At 44.1% G+C, this 18788-nt stretch overlaps 1 protein-coding gene across 1 annotated transcript; it reads right to left on the bottom strand.

The window, feature by feature from the left end:
- Positions 1-1243: 1243 nt before the first annotated feature.
- LOC129830923 (ubiquitin-conjugating enzyme E2Q-like protein 1) lies at positions 1244-17888 on the bottom strand. Its single transcript, XM_055893760.1, has 3 exons — positions 17524-17888; positions 16291-17209; positions 1244-4639 (listed from the first exon to the last, which is right to left on the bottom strand). The coding sequence occupies exons 2-3, from the start codon at positions 17020-17022 to the stop codon at positions 4508-4510; spliced, it is 864 nt and encodes a 287-aa protein (XP_055749735.1). The 5' UTR covers positions 17023-17209; positions 17524-17888; the 3' UTR covers positions 1244-4507.
- Between the last annotated feature and the right edge of the window lie 900 nt (positions 17889-18788).

The raw sequence follows: 18788 nt of genomic DNA, 5'->3' as shown, positions 1-18788 counted from the left end.
GGCAGTCCAACACCAGCAGTCCTTAAGATATAGTCATCTATTCCAGATAGTCATCCATAAAAATGATGTATTATTGCAGTACGAAGCTATTACTCATCCACTCTGTCCAAACTATCTCCCTGTGCTGCACCTCGTCCTCCTCTCCCTCCTGTTCTCAACCTCCCTAACTCAACACCCTCTCAGTCCACTGGGTCAGCTATAGACCTGAGCTACTTCACTGTTTGTGTATGTATTCTGAAGTTTTGGTATGGCACCATTACCTTACAAGGCATGCCCAAGGCCCTTAGATAGAGAACCATTGAAAAACTGCAATATTTCCATGATAGCCTTTTGTATTTTTACTAAATGTTTTACCCCTAATTAGTGGTTCCTTCTTGTCTTTTCTGGGTCAAGGTAATTGACAGTACTTCTATGTGTTGTGTTGTAGAGGGTGGTGAATCGGTGCCCAGATTGGGATATAAACACCACTCTGTCACATCTATTTCCTCCTCAATAGTGAGATGATGAAGTGGTATTAATGGCTACAGTGTCTGAGTGACTGAAGAGACATGCATACACACACACACACACACACACACACACACACACACACACACACACACACACACACACACACACACACACACACACACACACACACACACATAGAGGATGAAAACACGGACAGACAGTAACGTGAACAGAATAATATTCCCACTCAAGTAGAGGACAAGTAGAGATCATAGAGAACGTTCTGTTCTCTTCTGATATCACTTGAACTAGACCTGATAACACTTCAGACTGGAGCTAGCTAATGGAATCTGAGACAATGGAGAAAGATACTGTGTTTTCATATGAAACTGGAGCACAACAGAAGCCAAGAGATAACACAGAAAATGTATGTAGCACTAAGTAACAGTTGACTTCTTAAGGAAGAACCTTCCACTCTGAAAAAGGTGAAAACGTTTCAAAATAGTAAGTCAATGTTTAATAAATACGTAGTATTGCTCGGTAAAGAGACCCTAACATTGGAAACTGTTTGCTGTGCCTCAGTTAACCACTATTCATTCAATGTACCGAAACTACTCCAGGGGAAGGGGGAAGGGGAAGAAAAAAACTAAGATCTTGGACATTGAGTCTCACAACTCTAGTTTGGTCATGATGACATGAAAAACAGCAAAGATCTTGGATAGAGAAGAGATAAATAGATAAATGTTTGTGTATCATGTGAGTGAATGCAAACAAAACCAGGTCCATTCGTCAGTTTCAATAAGCCGTAACTTTTATTGCACATTCCTGTTTGGTCTTGCAACGACCTTTCACCTTTTGAACTGTTGACCTCGGTCTGACACTTCCGTCGGGAGTAGGGTGAAGTTGCTCATAGAAACTGATCTAGGAACAGATTTGCACATTCCACTCTAATGGTTAAGGTTAGGGTTTAGGCAGGGTAAGCTGATCCTAGATCTGTGCCTAAGGGCAACTTCTACCCAAGCAGTAACGCAGTCCGGAACCAGAGAAAGAAGGATGGACATCAGTGATATCACAGAGGAGAGTAGGAAATACATGTGAGAGCCAAGAGTTGACTGATCCTTCAGTTCCATTGAGCTCCATAGAGTTCTGCTCCTTGTGACAGATTACTTCCTGGAGAATGTTGAGGCTTTATGACATCATTATCTAGTCCTTCTTAATCTGGTTCCTTGAAAGTCTCCCACAAAATATACACCTGAACACCCTTCTGACACAGATACACATCATCATTCTTAGTTCGGATTTATTTTTCTCTTTTTCTGTGACAATACCTGCGACATGCTTCAAAATCTTCATTTTGGCAAACCACAAATAAATTAAAACACAAACATTCAGAGACCACAACGTGACACTATTTTTTAGGGTAGTCGGAAAGAAAAATATACAAACAGAAATCAAGAGAACAAGAGAAGAGAAGCATTTTACTGTTCGCTTTTTACCCCGACTTTTTTCGTTGCTTTTCTTGAAAAAAAGATAGCTAGCTACCAATCACTTACCACATGCAGATATAATACAACAGAATCGATTCACTCAGTTAGTGTCTGCAAACTACCGATCTAAACTATATCACAAAATGATACTTTTTAAACCAGCAAACACCCAATTTGGAGATATTTCATCTTCTATTAATTGTTCACTTTACAGATTTCTCCTCTCATCGTAACGCCCAGTGAAACACCCACAGCCAACCCTGACTTCACTGCCCACAAAAGAAGAGAGAAGACCGTCATCAGCATTGACTTATGCCTCATCCCAAATGGCACCCTATTCCCTACATAGGGCTCTGGTCAAAAGTAGTGCACTAGATGGTTAATACAGTAGGGGACCATTTTGAAACCTACCCTTTCCCATGATTAGATACCAGATGGCGATTTCTGTAACTTTCCCAAGGGAGCATCACAGACACAGCAACCCCTCTCACACACATGATCATCTCCCCTGATGATGAACATACTGTATAACATGCTGTATGAACATTGCCTTACACACAATGTAAAGCAAAAGATTAGATGTGCGGAGCTCCGGGAAGTGAGAGTGACAGAATGTCAGAGCAGAGTTGGATGTGTGTGTGTGTGTGTGTGTGTGTGTGTGTGTGTGTGTGTGTGTGTGTGTGTGTGTGTGTAATTGTTATGAAACACACACACACACAAGCATCTCTTCAGCCATTTTGGATTCCAGCTGACATTTTGAGAAGCTGGCGGGAAACATCAAAGCTTGCCACGCACCCTTCTCTCTTCCTCTTCCTCCCATGTTCCCTCTCTTCCTCCCTCTAATCCAGACATCAATCAGGAGCTCACTGAGACACGCTCATCTCTCAGAGGACACTCGTTTATTATTCCACCACTCCATCCTCACCAGGGCTCTGCTTTGTCCATCCTCATTTAGGGGTATCGTGTGTGTGTGTGCATGCGTGCGTGCGTGCGTGCGTGCGTGCACATGTATGAATATCAGCGCTAAATGTTGAGGAGTGTGTGTGTGATGTGCCAATTCAAAATAGCCACTCTGAAGTGTGTGGTGTACAATCCTATGGGGAACTAGTAGAGATAATAATTTCCTCTGGTCAGGACATCATCATCATCACCATTGTAACAACATCTCCATACAGTAATAATGTACTAAAACCATTACTGGCATACTGACGGTAAAGATATCAGCATAGTACAGTTAGCATCACACAGGAACACAATGAAAAGCCATGTTGAGACACACACATGCATGAAAGCACGCACACCCTTCATGTGCCTGGTTATTAGCTCGACCATCTGGTATCTAAACCATGGGAATTATAGCTGCTGGTCTTCTCCTACACATGATAATATGACGAGAGAGAGAGAGGGGGGGGGGAGAGAGAGAGAGCTAGAAAGATTAGAGAGAGAGAGGAAAGAGAGTGGAGAGAGAGAGAGAGAGCTAGAAAGATTAGAGAGAGAGAGGAAAGAGAGAGTGAAGAGAGAGAGAGAGCTGTAGTTGACTGCCATTCTCTTCATCGTACAGAGTCTCTGGGTATAAAACAAGTAATGTTTTTTCTCCATTAGAAATCAATAACCATGTACGCAACACAGTGAGGTCTAAATTTAGCCACAAAGAGGGAGAGAATGAGAGTGAGGAGAACAAACAATAGAAAGAGAGAGAGATAGAGAACACAGCTCTGCATACATTACAATCTTCATGTTGCATTGAACTGTGAAAAACAGCACAGTCAAAAGGAAAAGAAAGGAACAGAGAGAAAAAGAAGAGATAAAGAGATAAAGAAGAGATAAAGAAGAGATAAAGAAGGGGTGAATGCATGAGTTGCCGTCCTGCACAGCCAGTCTATTAAACATCAACAGGCTGGTTTGTATGTAAATGATCAAGCAGGCAGAGGGGAAGGAAAGTTTGACTACAGTTCAGTGCAGTGTCAGCTTGGAGAGAAGGATGAGAGGAGGAGAGTAGTGGAGGGAAGGTGAGCAGGGAGGGTGGGGTAAAGGTTGGAGAGGAGAATACATCGCCCTCTTTGCAGTAGTTTTTCACAGTCTTTACCCGCAGATCCACACACAGTCTGTCTGAATGTCCCTCAGTGTGTGTGGGTGTGTGTGTGTGCGTGTCGGAAACCCAATCCATGGCCCGCTGTGACACACACTCCACTGACACACACTCCACTGACACACCCTCCACTGACAGACACACCTCACTCTGAACCCTCCACTCAGCCGAAGGGAGAGAAAGAGAAAGTGAAGGAGGGAGGGAACGGGAACGAAGGACAGAGGAGTGCAGCGCTGGAGGGATGTGGAGAAATGACAACTTGATGATGGCAATGATCGGCAAAGTGAAGAAGTAGACCTCGATGACAAGCGTTCGTTTGTTCATTTTTCTGAAGAGTTTCAGTGAGGTGATTGAAACAACAAAAACTAAAAACAAAACAACTGGAGCGTTGGAGCTGTAGAGTTGAGAAGGAGGAGGAGTTGAATTAGCGTGGTGTGTCGTGGTTAGCATGGCTAGCTAGCGTCATGGCCAACCTCTTTCCTTAGCCGTCAGACACAGGGGGGGAAACCCAGCCGTACTTCTCGTGGGTCTTCACCAGACTCTTAAAGGTGGCCTCCGCCTCTTTGCGGCTAAACGCCTTCTTGGACTTCCCTGCTTTCCTGCAGATACGCCCCTACAGAGAGAGAAAGGGAGAGAGAGAGAGAGAGAGAGAGAGAGAGAGAGAGAGAGACATGATTAGTACAGTATTTACATAATTCATTGCCTCAACCAATCACTGATACTATAGAGAAAGAGAGATAGATAATGAGTACATTACATCTGCATTCAACACCTCAAGTATTTTCACCCCAACCACCATCTTCCATCTTGGTAATAAAAAAGCAACAACTGTATTTTCCTCGCACACAAAGGCTAATAATATATGTGGGAGAAGAAAAAGAAAAGAGAGAGTGTAGGCGGTGTGACACTAAAGCTCATTGATCTCTTAGCAACAGTGGCTCAGTCTTCTCTAAAGAGCATTGTGTGGGTGGGAGAACAAAATAACACAACAAAAAGTCCCTGACTTTATCTTAAAAATGTGAATATTTAGCCTCAGTGGCACAATAAGGGGCGTACTAAAGCTAATATAAGATGCACGGCTAATTCTGCCTTTGGAGGCATCGTGTGTTGTCTTAAATTACATCATCTAATTTATGATTCACCTCTGGAGCATAACGTATCGGAGAGTCAACTCACACACCCACGTACACACATGGAGAGAGAGAGAGAGAGAGAGCGAGAGAGAGAGAGGTGCTGATGAAACACAGGCCAGAATGGCTCCTTGCCACCACAATGGTAAATCAGTTTCCATTGGTCACACTCAAACCACATTAAAAAGTAATGTATTAAACGAGCGGCTCCTGTGTCTAGACGTCATTTTGGGTCATAGGGATCAAGAAATCTCCTTAAGGCTCTGGTGAAAAGTAGTGCACGATGCTGACTCTGTCTGCATCTGAAATGGCACCCTATTCCTTATATTGTGCATTACCTTAGGATGTCATTTCTGGTCAGAAGTGTTGCACTACATGTAGAACTTGAGGTCCCGTGTGGCTCAGTTGGTAGAGCATGGCGCTTGCAACGCCAGGGTTGTGGATTCAATTCCCACGGGGGGACCAGGGTTCAATTCCCACGGGGGGACCAGGATGAATATGTATTAACTTTCCAATTTGTAAGTCGCTCTGGATAAGAGCGTCTGCTAAATGACGTAAATGTTGAGATTGTTTCAGATACAGCCATTTTTGTGTCAAATTAAGAGCTTGTGTGTCTGGTCGGCCATTTTGTGTCTTGAGGATGAGGTCATAATGCTGAGTGGTCAGGTGATTAGCAACACAGTTTCCATGTCTGACTGAGCTGGTTAATGAGACTAAGTGACTCAGACAGATTAGAACAGGAACATAATAAGAACAGGAGGATCATCAGCTCAAGACTAAGGCTGTGTCTCAAAAGTAGGGCCACTATAGGGAGTATCTCAATTGCATGCTCCTCGCGTCCTCTCTCCTCTCTCCTCACCTCTTTCTCAAAACCCATTGGAGGAGAAGGTCAGAGGGGAGGGACCTCTGGCTTTCTCATCCAATGTTTTTTTTGAGAGGAGAGAGGACGCAATGATTATGCAATTGAGATTCTCCCATAGACTATTGATATGCTCACTCAAGACACTGTGTCAGCAGTAATGGCCACCCTTTCTCTCAAAACGACTACAATGACTCGAAAAGTGAAAGAAATGTTTGGTATTTTACCAGGCAGAGGAATCCAGAAAAGACTTCTGTCTTTGAGACAGACACAACCTTCTTATGAATTAATCATTGAGTTCCTGAAACCTAGGACCCATTCCTGAGCGGTGAAAGGTCAACTGCTTGCCTACCTAATCGTTAGCTTGGTATAATCCTGTCCATTTCTGAATAATATTATATTATGTGCCAGTTGCCGCTGTTACAACCACAGATTTATATATACATAGATGACTGACAGGGAGACTGGTCAGTGGATTAACACACACCCATTATTAGACCAATTACAATACACACACACATACACACACGTATGCACAGCAGAAACTTTAAAATCGCATCAATTATGACCAATTAACCAATTCAATTTGAACCAATTTCCTGAATTGTCATGCACTGATTGAATTAGACTGGATATCACAGCCATTTAAGAGCTAGGCCTTATTTCCCCTAATCCACCTTGCCTGGAAGAGAGCAATGTAGAGACTGACTACCATGTGGTTTACATTACATCAATCAACAATATCACTCCATCGGTCAGCACACTCCATTAACGTGCGACGATTATTTTCATCCCTCTAGCCACCACAGCGGTTATTTCCTTCCACTTAGCTGTGTGACGATTATTTCCGTCCCCTGTCTGACCTGTGCACTGGGTATTTCTTTCCCCCTTGCCAGGGTGCCTATGTTTGCCAGGGGACAGGCTGCAGTGGTGGTGTGTGTGGACAGACTAGGGACTGAAATAACTCATTCCTGCCTTAGGGCATGTCCGGGCAGACTGAAGCTTAACGAGACCGAAATAACAGCGAGAGAGATAGAGAGAGAGAGAGGGGAGCAGGAAAGAGATGACGAGAGAGAGAGAGAACACAGAGAGAGAGAGAGAGAGTGAGAATGAGTGTGAGAGAATGACCGAGAGAGAGAGAGAGAGAGACAGAGAGGTCGAAAGAGAGCAAGCACTCATGAGCTCAGTGAGGTAAAAGTGCAGCCTTTCTACAAGCTCTTTGATTTGAGAATGAAAAAGAGGAAATTGAGCTTTAATTAAGTCTCTAGTGTTAGGAGGGAGGAGAGGGGAGGGAGAGAGTCAGAGAGAGGACAGGTGTGTGTGTGTGTGTGTGCATGCGGACGTGCGCAGGTCTTGGTGAGGTTGTATTTACTTCCAGAGTGTGTTGAGGCTGTACACTGCAGTAGTCTGCCATTGTTTATCTAGTTCATTTAAGCCTTCCCTCCCTCGCTTGCTCACGTCCAGTGGGACACACACTTGTCCGTTGTGTGAAGTGAAGTGGTTGATGGGTAATCTTGTGAATGGAGATCAGTCAATGGGCCAGGCGGCGCTCCGCTCAGTGCCCCAGTGCATCTTGGGAAGAGGATTTGAACTTGGGATGATTGCATAACACCTGGCTACATGTGCCAGGGAACAGGATCAAGATGAATAAACATGCTATGGGACTGGAGAGGTGGACATATTATCAACACAACAGCATATCACTGAAGACTTGTTGTTGACTGTGGAGATTAATGTGCAATATGCAAACAGATATACTGGAATTGCAATATGACGTGATGTGATGTCAACACATCATGTCTGATTGTGTGTAGCTTGTGCAACATGCAAATATACAGTACCAGTCAAAAGTTTGCACACCTACTCATTCAAGGGTTTTTCTTTATTTTTACTATTTTGTAAATTGTATAATAATAGTGAAAACGTCACAACTATGAAATAACACATAAGGAATCATGCAGTAACCAAGAAAGTATTAAATAAATCTAAAAGTATTTTTTATTTGCGATTCCTCAAAGTAGCCACCCTTTGCCTTGATGACAGCTTTGCACACTCTTGGCATTCTCTCAATCAGCTTCACGAGGTAGTCACCAGGAATGCATTTCAATTAACAATTGTTAAAAGTTAATTTGTAGAATTTCTTTCCTTCTTAATGCGTTTGAGCCAATCAGTTGTGTTTTGACAAAGTAGGGGTGGAATACAGAAGATAGGCCTATTTGGTAAAAGACCAAGTCCATATTATGGCAAGAACAGCTCAAATAAGCAAAGAGAAACGACAGTCCATCATTACTTTAAGACAAGAAGGTCAGTCAATGTGGAACATTGACACAGGAAAGGAGGACCCAGAGGAAAGGAGGACACAGGAAAGGAGGACCCAGAATTCATAAGAGTTACCTTCCTCAGAAATTGAGGCCCAAATAAATGCTTCACAGAGTTCAAGTAACAGACACATCTTAACATCAACTGTTCGAGAAGAATGTGTAAATCAGACCTTCATGGTCGAATTGCTGCAAAGAAACCACTACTAAAGGACACCAATAAGAAGAGACTTTCTTGAGCCAAGAAACACAAGCAATGGACATTAGACTGGTGGAAATCTGTCCTTTGATCTGATGAGTCCAAATTTGAGATTTTTTGTTCCAATCACCGTGTCTTTGTGAGATGCAGAGTAGGTGAACGGATGATCTCCGCATGTGTGGTTTCCACCGTGCAGCATGGAGGAGGAGGTGTGATGTTGTGGGGGTGCTTTGGTGGTGACTGTCAGTGATTTATTTAGAATTCAAGGCACATTTAACCAGCATGGCTACCACAGTATTCTGCATTGATACGCTATCCCATCTGGTTTGCGCTTAGTGAGACTATCATTTGTTTTTCAACAGGACAATGACCCAACACACCTCCAGGAGAGTGATGGAGTGCTGCATCAGATAACCTGGCCTCCACAATCACCCAACCTCAACCCAATTGAGATGGTTTAGGATGAGTTGGACCGCAGAGTGAAGGAAAAGCAACCAACAAGTGTTCAGCATATGTAGGAACCCCTTCAAGACTGTTGGAAAACCATTCCAGGTGAAGCTGGTTGAGAGAATGCCAAGAGTGTGCAAAGCTGTCATGAAGGCAAAGTGTTGCTATTTCGAAAAGAAATCAAAAATATTACATATATTTTGATGTGTTTAACACTTTTTTGGTTACTACATGATTCCATATGTGTTATTTCATAATGTTGATGTATTCACTTTATTCTACAATGTAGAAAATAGTAAAAATAAAGAAAAATCCTTGAATGAGTAGGTCTGTCCAAACTTTTGACTGGTACTGTATTTATAAAGGGATTTATAAAGGGTTTGTAATAGGTTTATAAGTAGTTTATACCTATTATAGTTAATTTTCTATAGTTGCGCAACATACAAATAAATGGATAGAGGGTATGTGTTTATAAACTGTTTATAGACTTTTACTAATCTCTTCCTGACAAAAGATGAAGTGTAGAAAGGTAAAACATTTCAGAGTAAATTTGGTCTTAATTCAATAATGGTCCTCTCTGGATGTGGTTATGTTCATGGTCATGACCACTGACCTAAATAGCTGTGATAACATGTATGATAACACAGATAATCAGACAAGGCCAAACCGCTCCTAAAGACCATGCAGTACTTGAATTGGAGTGGTGCACCTCACATTTTCTACTGCTTGAGTACCGCTTATAGAATAATCACTTGAAGATATTAACTCTGGTACTGTAAAATTAAAGAACCAGCACTTTTTTCATTCAACATCAATCTAGTCTAGTACACAGCAATGGGGAAACCATAGGAATCTATTGTCTTTCTATTCAGTAATTCTATCATCCTCCCATGCAGGAGATGGTTATTATTGGATGTGATTATTTCTATCTCAAGCAGAACCACTACAGGGAACCACAGAGTACCAGCACTAGTAGCATTCAAGTAGGAATTACTGTGTTAGTTTCACATTTGGTATGTGGCAAACCAATCACATGGGAAATCAGGATTCACATACAAACGCACAACCAAAGACGCATGTGCGCGCACACACTTGCATAATTTATCAATATTGTTTTCATTAGCAAACTGGAGGAGGAAGGCACTGGGATGTAATTAGTGTACACTGACTGCAGAGCTGCTCTCGCTCTCTTTCTCACTCTCTCTCACACGCTCTCTCACCCTTTTTATATCGCCCCCCCATCAGAGTGTAATCACAGATAAGATGGAAAAAACTAACTGCTAATCAAGATGCATGTGTGTGTGTGTGTGTGTGTGTGTGTGTGTGTGTGTGTGTGTGTGTGTGTGTGTGTGTGTGTGTGTGTGTGTGTGTGTGTGTGTGTGTGTGTGTGTGTAAGTGTGTAGGCTACTGTGTTTATGCATGTGATTGATTGATCAGCATTTAACTGCATTCTGAAGGCAAAGATTTCCCCCTTGAAGCTGAATAATGATCACCAATTCCCCAGGAGAGCATTTCCAGTAGCAGCCATGTTAGTTGAGTCTCCTTCACAGGCCTCAGGCCTCAGGCAGTGGGCCTGCTGCTCACAATGCATCATTAGGGTCAAATATATTAAGTAAAATTAAATATTTGAGATGATGTGACCAACACCAATCTATATTATTGATGTCTTTGCTATGGATCTCTTTGGGTGTTCTTCCTTACATTGCCCATACATTTACGATTGTGACCACATCATATGTGTCAATGTAACTGAATAATTTGAAATGATATGTACTACACTGAGTGTACAAAACAATAAGAACACTGGCTCTTTCCATGACATAGACTGACCAGGTGAATTTAGGTGAAAGCTATGATCCCTTCTTGATGTCACTTGTAAATCCACTTCAATCAGTGTAGATTAAGGGGAGGGGACCGGTTAAAGATTTTTTTCTTTGTTGATGAGACATGGATTGTGTATATGTGCCATTCAGAGGGTGGTAGTAGGTGTCAGGTGCACAGTTTTAAGTATGTCAAGAACTGCAATGCTGCTGGGTTTTTCCACGCTCAACCATTTCCCGTGTGTATAAAGAATGGTCCACCACCCAAAGGACATCCAGCCAACTTGACACAACTGTGGGAAGCATTGGAGTCAACATGGGCCAGCATCCCTGTGGAACTCTTTCGACACATGTAGAATACATGCCCTGACGAATTGAGGCTGTACTGAGGGCAAAGGGGGTGCAACTCAATATTAGGAAGGTGTTCTTAATGTTTTGTACAGACAGAGTAAGGGATAAACGCCAATGTTTTGTACATTACCTTGTAAATAATAGATAACACAGTTAATTTTTCCAAGGTAATGTACAGAACGGAGGCGTTTATCCCGCTTATACCACAGTTGCCAAAGAAAACAATACTAAAGCACACATACAGTATACCTGTAAAAAAATAACATGTTTTCGGGTATATTTTCATTTTGATAATGAATTCATACTTTCTCCTCTTTCCACTTTGTTCTATCATCAGTTGTTAATTATTTTTGTTATTTCTCTATGTACGTCGTTCGTTTTTTATGTTCCGTTGCCAGCCAACGGTTGCTTGCTAACTAGCCAACTCCGCTAACACAGTTACGTCAACGTGAGCCAGAATAACAGCTAAGTAGCAGCATTCGCGTTTGTTTAAGCTGTTTTGTAGCGACATCTATTTGGATACATCTGACCATAACAATGCCTGGTTTTGAACATTTGCTACCTCGTCAGGACACTGTTCATTACAGTAGTCGAGGAGATCGCATTGCAAATGAAACACTTAGCAGAAGCTAGCTAAAGTAGAAGCTAGCTAAAGTGAAATAGTTTGTTGCTAGCAAATCTGCCAATATAACAACCAAATTCAACAGTATCAGTGGCTGAAAACAGCTGGTTAAACTAGAAACATGTAGGACGATTTGACAGCATAGCACCACATACGACATGACTGCAACATTATTGAAGGACCAGAGAAATTCATGTTTATCACGTTACGTCGTCAGAAGAGGCTGCCAGTGTTGCCAACAATTTTTCAAGGAAAGTAGCTGTTGGTTGCTGCATTTGTCGCTAGTTGACGCCAATTTATGCTGTCCCGCAGTCTCTCATGTTTTCTATTTATGTCACGACTTCCACCGAAGTTGGCTCATCTCCTTGTTTGGGCAGCGTTCGGCGGTCGACGTCACCGGCCTTCTAGCCATCGCCACTCCATTTTTCATTTGTTTTGTCTTGTTCCCCGCACACCTGGTTTACATTCCCTAATCACATTGTGTATATATATTCCTCTTTTCCCCCCATGTCATTGTGTGGTATTGTTTTTCTAAGTCTTATCGTCTCCCTTTGCCCGGTCTCCCTACGGCCCTACAGACTGCGGAGGCCTTGTTTACACACATCTTCCGGCACTACGGGGTGCCTGAGGATATAGTGTCTGATCGGGGTCCCCAGTTCACGTCGAGGGTCTCGAATGCGTTCATGGAAAGTCTGGAGGTCTCGGTCAGCCTTACCTCAGCTTTTCACCCCGAGAGTAACGGGCAGGTGGAGAGAGTAAACCAGGATGTGGGTAGGTTTCTGAGGTCCTATTGCCAGGACCGGCCGGGGGAGTGGGCAGCGTTCGTGCCCTGGGCAGAGATGGCCCAGAACTCGCTCCGCCACTACTCCATTAAACTCACCCCCTTCCAGTGTGTATTGGGGTATCAGCCAGTTCTGGCTCCTTGGCATCAGAGTCAGACTGAGGCTCCTGCGGTGGACGACTGGTTCTGGCGCGCGGAGGAAACATGGGACGCCGCCCATGTCCACCTTCAGCGCGCCGTGCTGCGCCAGAAAGTGGGCACAGACCATCACCGCAGTGAGGCCCCGGTGTTCGCACCGGGGGACCGGGTCTGGCTCTCGACCCGAAACCTGCCCCTCCGCCTGCCCTGCCTGGAGCTGGGCCCGCGGTTTGTGGGGCCATTCAAAGTTCTGAGGAGAGTGAACGAGGTGTGTTACAGGTTACAGCTTCCTGATTACCGTATTAACCCCTCGTTCCATGTGTCTCTCCTCAGGCCGGTGGTGGTTGGTCCGCTCCAGGAGTCTGAGGTGCGGGAGGTTCCTCCGCCCCCTCTGGACATCGAGGGGGCCCCGGCATACTCCGTGCGTTCCATTCTGGATTCGAGGCGTCGGGCGAGGGGCCTTCAGTACCTCGTGGAGTGGGAGGGGTACGGTCCGGAGGAGAGGTGCTGGGTTCCGGCTGCGGACATGTTTCACCCTGAACTGCTGCGGGAGTTCCACCGTCTCCGGTAAATCGCCCTGCGCCTCGCCCTCTGGGTCATCCCCGAGGCTGGTGTCGGCGCGCTGCTGGAGCCGCACCAGTCAAGGGGGGGTACTGTCACGACTTCCACCGAAGTCGGCTCCTCTCCTTGTTCGGGTGGCGTTCGGCGGTCGACGTCACCGGCCCTCTAGCCATCGCCGCTCCATTTTTCATTTTTCATTTGTTTTGTCTTGTTCCCTGCACACCTGGTTTACATTCCCTAATCACATTGTGTATATATATTCCTCTGTTCCCCCCATGTCCTTGTGTTACGTGTTTTATGTGACACGCCAGGCTGGTTTTCCATGTTCCGTGTTTATTTTCACGAAGTATGTTTATTTGGTAAACTATAGCTTTTGTGACTGTTTTCACGCTTTGCACTTTTGCCATTTTTGCTGGAGGTTTTTGATGCAGCTGCGTCCGTTTGCAGTTTACTCCTGCAATAATAAAGTGTGCGCCTGTTCACAACTCTCTGCTCTCCTGCACCTGACTTCGCTACCAGTACGCACACCCGTGACAATTTATTTAATTTAACTAAGTAAGTCAGTTAAAAACAAATTATTATTTACAATGACGGCCTACCTCGGCCAAACACTAACCCGTACGACGCTGGGCCAATTGTGCGCCGACCTATGGGACTCCCAATCACGGCCGGTTGTGATACAGCCTGGAATTGCACCAGGGTCTGTAGTGACGCCTCTAGCACTGAGATGCAGTGCCTTAGACGGCTGTGCCACTCGGGAGCCCGAGCTCATGCAATGATAAATTATCCAAAGTCAAATATAATATTTGAAGGAGAACAACAAGGAACCGATTTAATACATTCACTTCACTCCCTGCTGAAGCCCGAAAGGCTGGAGAGGACCGAGAGGCGGGGGAAGGGGCACAAGCGACGGGTGCACACACACGCAGCAGCTGGCTAAGGCGGAGCCGCAAGCGGCACAGCTGAGCTCAGCCGAACAGGCACACACACCAACAAGAAAGTCACTAAATCAAACAAAAGTTGCTGGGGCAGCCTTAGAAAGTTGCTAACTTTGTCACTATACTATTTTACCAATACAAGTCGCTGGAGGGGTCTGGAAACTTGCTAAATCTAGCAACAATTCGCTAAATTGGCAGCAATAAAATGTTTTTCCCCTCATTTTCCTCCAATTTCAGTTTGTGTGGTTGTTGGTTTGACTTTTTGTTACTTTCTAGCAAGTGCTGTCAATGCAGTAATTTATATTGACATCATGATTAGGTGTCTCTTTATATCCCGATATTGGATGCATGACTTGACCTTCACCTCTCCCGAGCCCGTTGGGGAATTGCAGTGATAAGACAATATTATAATTACCAATTGGATATCATGAAATTGGGGAGAAAAAGGGGTAAAAATTACTACAAAAATAAAAAACAACAACACTTTTGTCACATGATCCATTCGAAGGTTTGGGATTCTGACCCGGTTGTCATGTCAACACAGCTGTCAGTGCTGAGCAGCACAACCCATGAACATGATTGACAGATCAAGACACTAGCACAACAGGAGATGTATAAAAATTATTGTACATGGTTTAGCAGTCAATAAATGCAATTTCTAAGTGAATCAATTTCAACTGAAATTGTCCACCATTAACTGTGATAGCTAGCTTATTTCATTGCTTGCCTGGTTAGCTCATTGCAAGCTAGCGAGCTGTGATGGTGTTTGCAATGTCATTTTGGCTAGTTAGCTAAATTATACAGGGTGCAGTTATTTTATATGCTTGCTGTTACAATAACCAAATGGTTGGATAAACAAATCATTTGTGAAACCACAATGTAATGCAGCAGATGACATGGTGTGAGTTTAGAATTCTCAAACAAGCAGCTTCAATTTGATTGGCTGTTGCATGCAATTTTAATCGGGTTTGAGTTGCTTCATGTAACAGCAAAGTTGCTTGATGATGTCACTTGCAACCTTCAACCGCAACTAAAATTGCTTGAAAGTTGCTTTGTGTAACCCCAGCCTTACATTGTCCATTAGACTAAGCATATTTTTCTTCCTCTCTCATAATTCATACAATTAGTAGGCCTATAATAACAGCTGCATGACCCAATGTCAACTGGAATTCAACTGAAATTCAGTTACATCATCAAAGAGAAAAGTACAAATAAACTAAACCCCTCTTATGTCGCTGGGGGGGGGGGAGGGGGGGTCCGTTGACATTTTGACATACGTTCCTCTTGTCATGCACAAACATGCACCTGTTAAGAAAGTACCCGTGAGAACTGTTAGAGCTCCCTGGATCGATGATGAAGTAAAAAATGGTATGGTTCAAAGACATGATGCAACAAAGGTGGCTAACAAGTCAGGCTGCTTAGCTGATTGGTTGACCTACTGTCAATTGAGAAATGTTATGACTAAAATGAACCACAAAAAAATATAATTTATATTACCAAACAAGATAGATTACGAAGTTAAATTCCCATGCTCACCTATTCCATATCTCGCCATTTATCAAATGATATGGAGTGACCTTGTCATTCTATGTTAGACATTTATTTTCCCCACTAACGATGCGGATTTCTGGAGGTGATAAAGGATGATGCATTCCGATGAGGAGGTAGGAGGATGAATATGAATCTCACACAGAGTAGAGAACATTCAGAGCACAGCTGCGAAATGGCGGCTGTAATGTCACATCTAAAGATTAATCACATCTAAAATGTGTAGATAGATGTCTGCTTCTCTCTCCTTCGCTCTCTCTCTCTCTCTCTGAGATGGGGGAGAGAAATAGGTCTCCTAATATGAGATCTGTATCACAATTAAACCCCATTCCGATTCAACAGAGTTTGGCAGATATGAACAGGGGTAAGCTACTACATTGACAGCTTTTACGCAGTACGGTTACACTAAACATTGCGCATGGCGCATGAGTGTCAAGTGTCAACATTCAACACCAAGGCTTTACCGTCCACTGCGTCTCGGGTTTCAAAACAACACGCACAAGGGACTGGGGTATAGAGACCCATGCATTAATAAAACAAATAGATCCTCACCTGTCCTTTTACGAGACTTGCGGCAAATTGCCTCATCACGGCTTCCACTGTGTAGGCGCTGGACCATCCGCGGGGGGTTAACAGCTCCATACATATCGCTCCGCCATCCAGCACGTACCCGTTTTCCAACCGGGGGGTGAGCACCCGCATGAAAGGCGGGGAGAAGGGGAAATTGTCGGGGAAAGAGACATTCAGCAGTATGAACTCGGTGTTCGTTTCTTTCATGTCCTGCCACAGCGCCGAGTCTTTGTCTACCTGGTGGAGCTTGACGTTCCAGTCAAATAGGTTGTCGTCGACCAGCTCGACAGTTATAAAGTTGTCTCCCAACCGCCGGATCTCCTGGAGTTCCTTCATGAGTCTTCTCGTCCGGACTTGGGTGCAGTGCTGCCGGTGAGGGGCTAGTGGTGGTATCGAGGCACTGGTCGCTGATTTCCCAACCCCGATCCCACCTCCTCCTCCTCCGCCTCCCATCTGCTGTTTCTCCTTGGTGTCCTTGCCCTGTTGCTTATCCTTTACGGACGGTTTGTCCTTGCTGCTGTGCTGGTCCAGCTTCTTCGCTTTGATCTCGGGGGTGCTGAGGAGGTTGTTGGTCTCGTTGGTAGTCTGACAGTGCTGCTTGGTGTTCTTGGTGTTCCCCTTGGTCCCCTTTAGCGAGCCCTGGTGATGCTTGGGGTCCTCTGTGTCCCGGTCGTGAAGACGAATCAGACCGATTTTACGCAGTAGAGTGGCCATTATGTCTCCGCCGAGCGCAGGGCGATCGAGATTCACGATTCTCCCTTTATAGCCAACCACTGATGTTAGACGGTGAAACCGTAAAAAAAAACTTTGCGCCGCAATCCCTCAGCTATACTGCAGCCTCTGGACAGACGCTTGCATGTAGCCTAGTCCTTCTTCAGTGCATCATTCTGACGAGGTCCGACTGAAAAAAAACACACGCCATTAATAAACCGATGAACTGCTGTCTATTCGATTTGCAGTTTAATGAATCTGCCACTGAAGACAAAATAATCCTATTAAATAGTAGCGTAGTGGACTGACTGTGTCGTGGCAATTGACTGCATTCCTAGTGGCGATCAATGGCTGCTGAATATCTACGCTATTATCCAATAAACTGCATAGGGTACAGAATAGATAGCTGCTTTGAAATATGCATTTACACTGTTATTACTCTTATAAACGGTTATAATTCACACATAGCACACCACCTCTATTTTAATATACACATCGATTTACCATTTATAATTCCGTTCGGGAAAAATGAAACCCCAATGTTCTCGTGTAACCTATGCGACGAAAAGGCGAGTCTTCAGCTGCACTGACAGCAGCTATTACAGTGGAGAGAGAGGGATATTAAACGGTTACCATCCAACAAAGCGAGCTAAAGCCTTTGATTTAACTGCAGCTGCCGTGACACTGTCTCTAATGTTACTGAGGACGAACCAACCCCGCTAATCCTTGGCGAGGAATCACACAATCCTCGTTAGCTCGCTGCGCTCACACACACACAAATAGCAGCGGAAAGGGATGACCGGCCAGACGTGGGTTGGCTTCCGCTGCTCTACCTGGTTTGAATGGTTAATGATGTGGAGAGAGGGGGCTAGATGTGGACGAAAGAGGAGAGAGTGAAAGTGGGCTGGGCTTTTCAGCCAATGTCATCCTATCATAGCCGATACGTAAGAGCTTTTCCACTCCCGTAATAGAGGCCTATATGCCTCAGGGCTGGGGCCAATACCCTTTAAATTCCAGTCAATTCAGAAAGCATCGTGATGTCAGCATTAGTGGGACATCAGGTGTAGTGGTACATTTTCGTTAGATTGTACTGAACTATGGTAATTTTGCAACCCATGCACAACAAAAGCTTTTTGATTTTTCCTGAGTGTGTTCTGTGTATGAACAAATAGTTGTGGGTTAGTGTGACGTCATTGTAGTGTGTGTGGTCAGGTTTCCTAGATGGGTTGACCCATTAAAACTCATGAAACACCGCCATACATACAGTGGCTTGCGAAAGTATTCACCCTGCTTGGCATTTTTCCTATTTTGTTGCCTTACAACCTGGAATTAAAATGGATTTTTGATTTACACAACATACCTACCACTTTGAAGATTCAAAATATTTTTTATTATGAAACAAACAAGAAATAAGACAAAAAAACTGAAAACTTGAGCGTGCATTACTATTCACTCCCCCAAAGTCAATACTTTGTAGAGACACCTTTTGCAGCAATTTCAGCTGAAAGTCTCTTGGGGCATGTCTCTATAAGCTTGACACATCTAGCCACTGGGATTTTTCCCCAATCTTCAAGGCAAAACTGCTCTAGCTCCTTCAAGTTGGATGGGTCCTGCTGGTGTACAGCAATCTTAAAGTCATACCACAGATTCTCAATTGGATTGAGGTCTGGGCTTTGACTAGGCCATTGCAAGACATTTAAATGTTTCCCCTTAAACCATTCAAGTGTTGCTTTAGCAGTATGCTTAGGGTCATTGTCCTGCTGGAAGGT

This window comes from Salvelinus fontinalis, chromosome 32 (assembly GCF_029448725.1).
Source record: "Salvelinus fontinalis isolate EN_2023a chromosome 32, ASM2944872v1, whole genome shotgun sequence".
Lineage (NCBI taxonomy): Eukaryota > Metazoa > Chordata > Actinopteri > Salmoniformes > Salmonidae > Salvelinus > Salvelinus fontinalis.
This window is presented reverse-complemented; position numbering and strand designations above follow the sequence as displayed.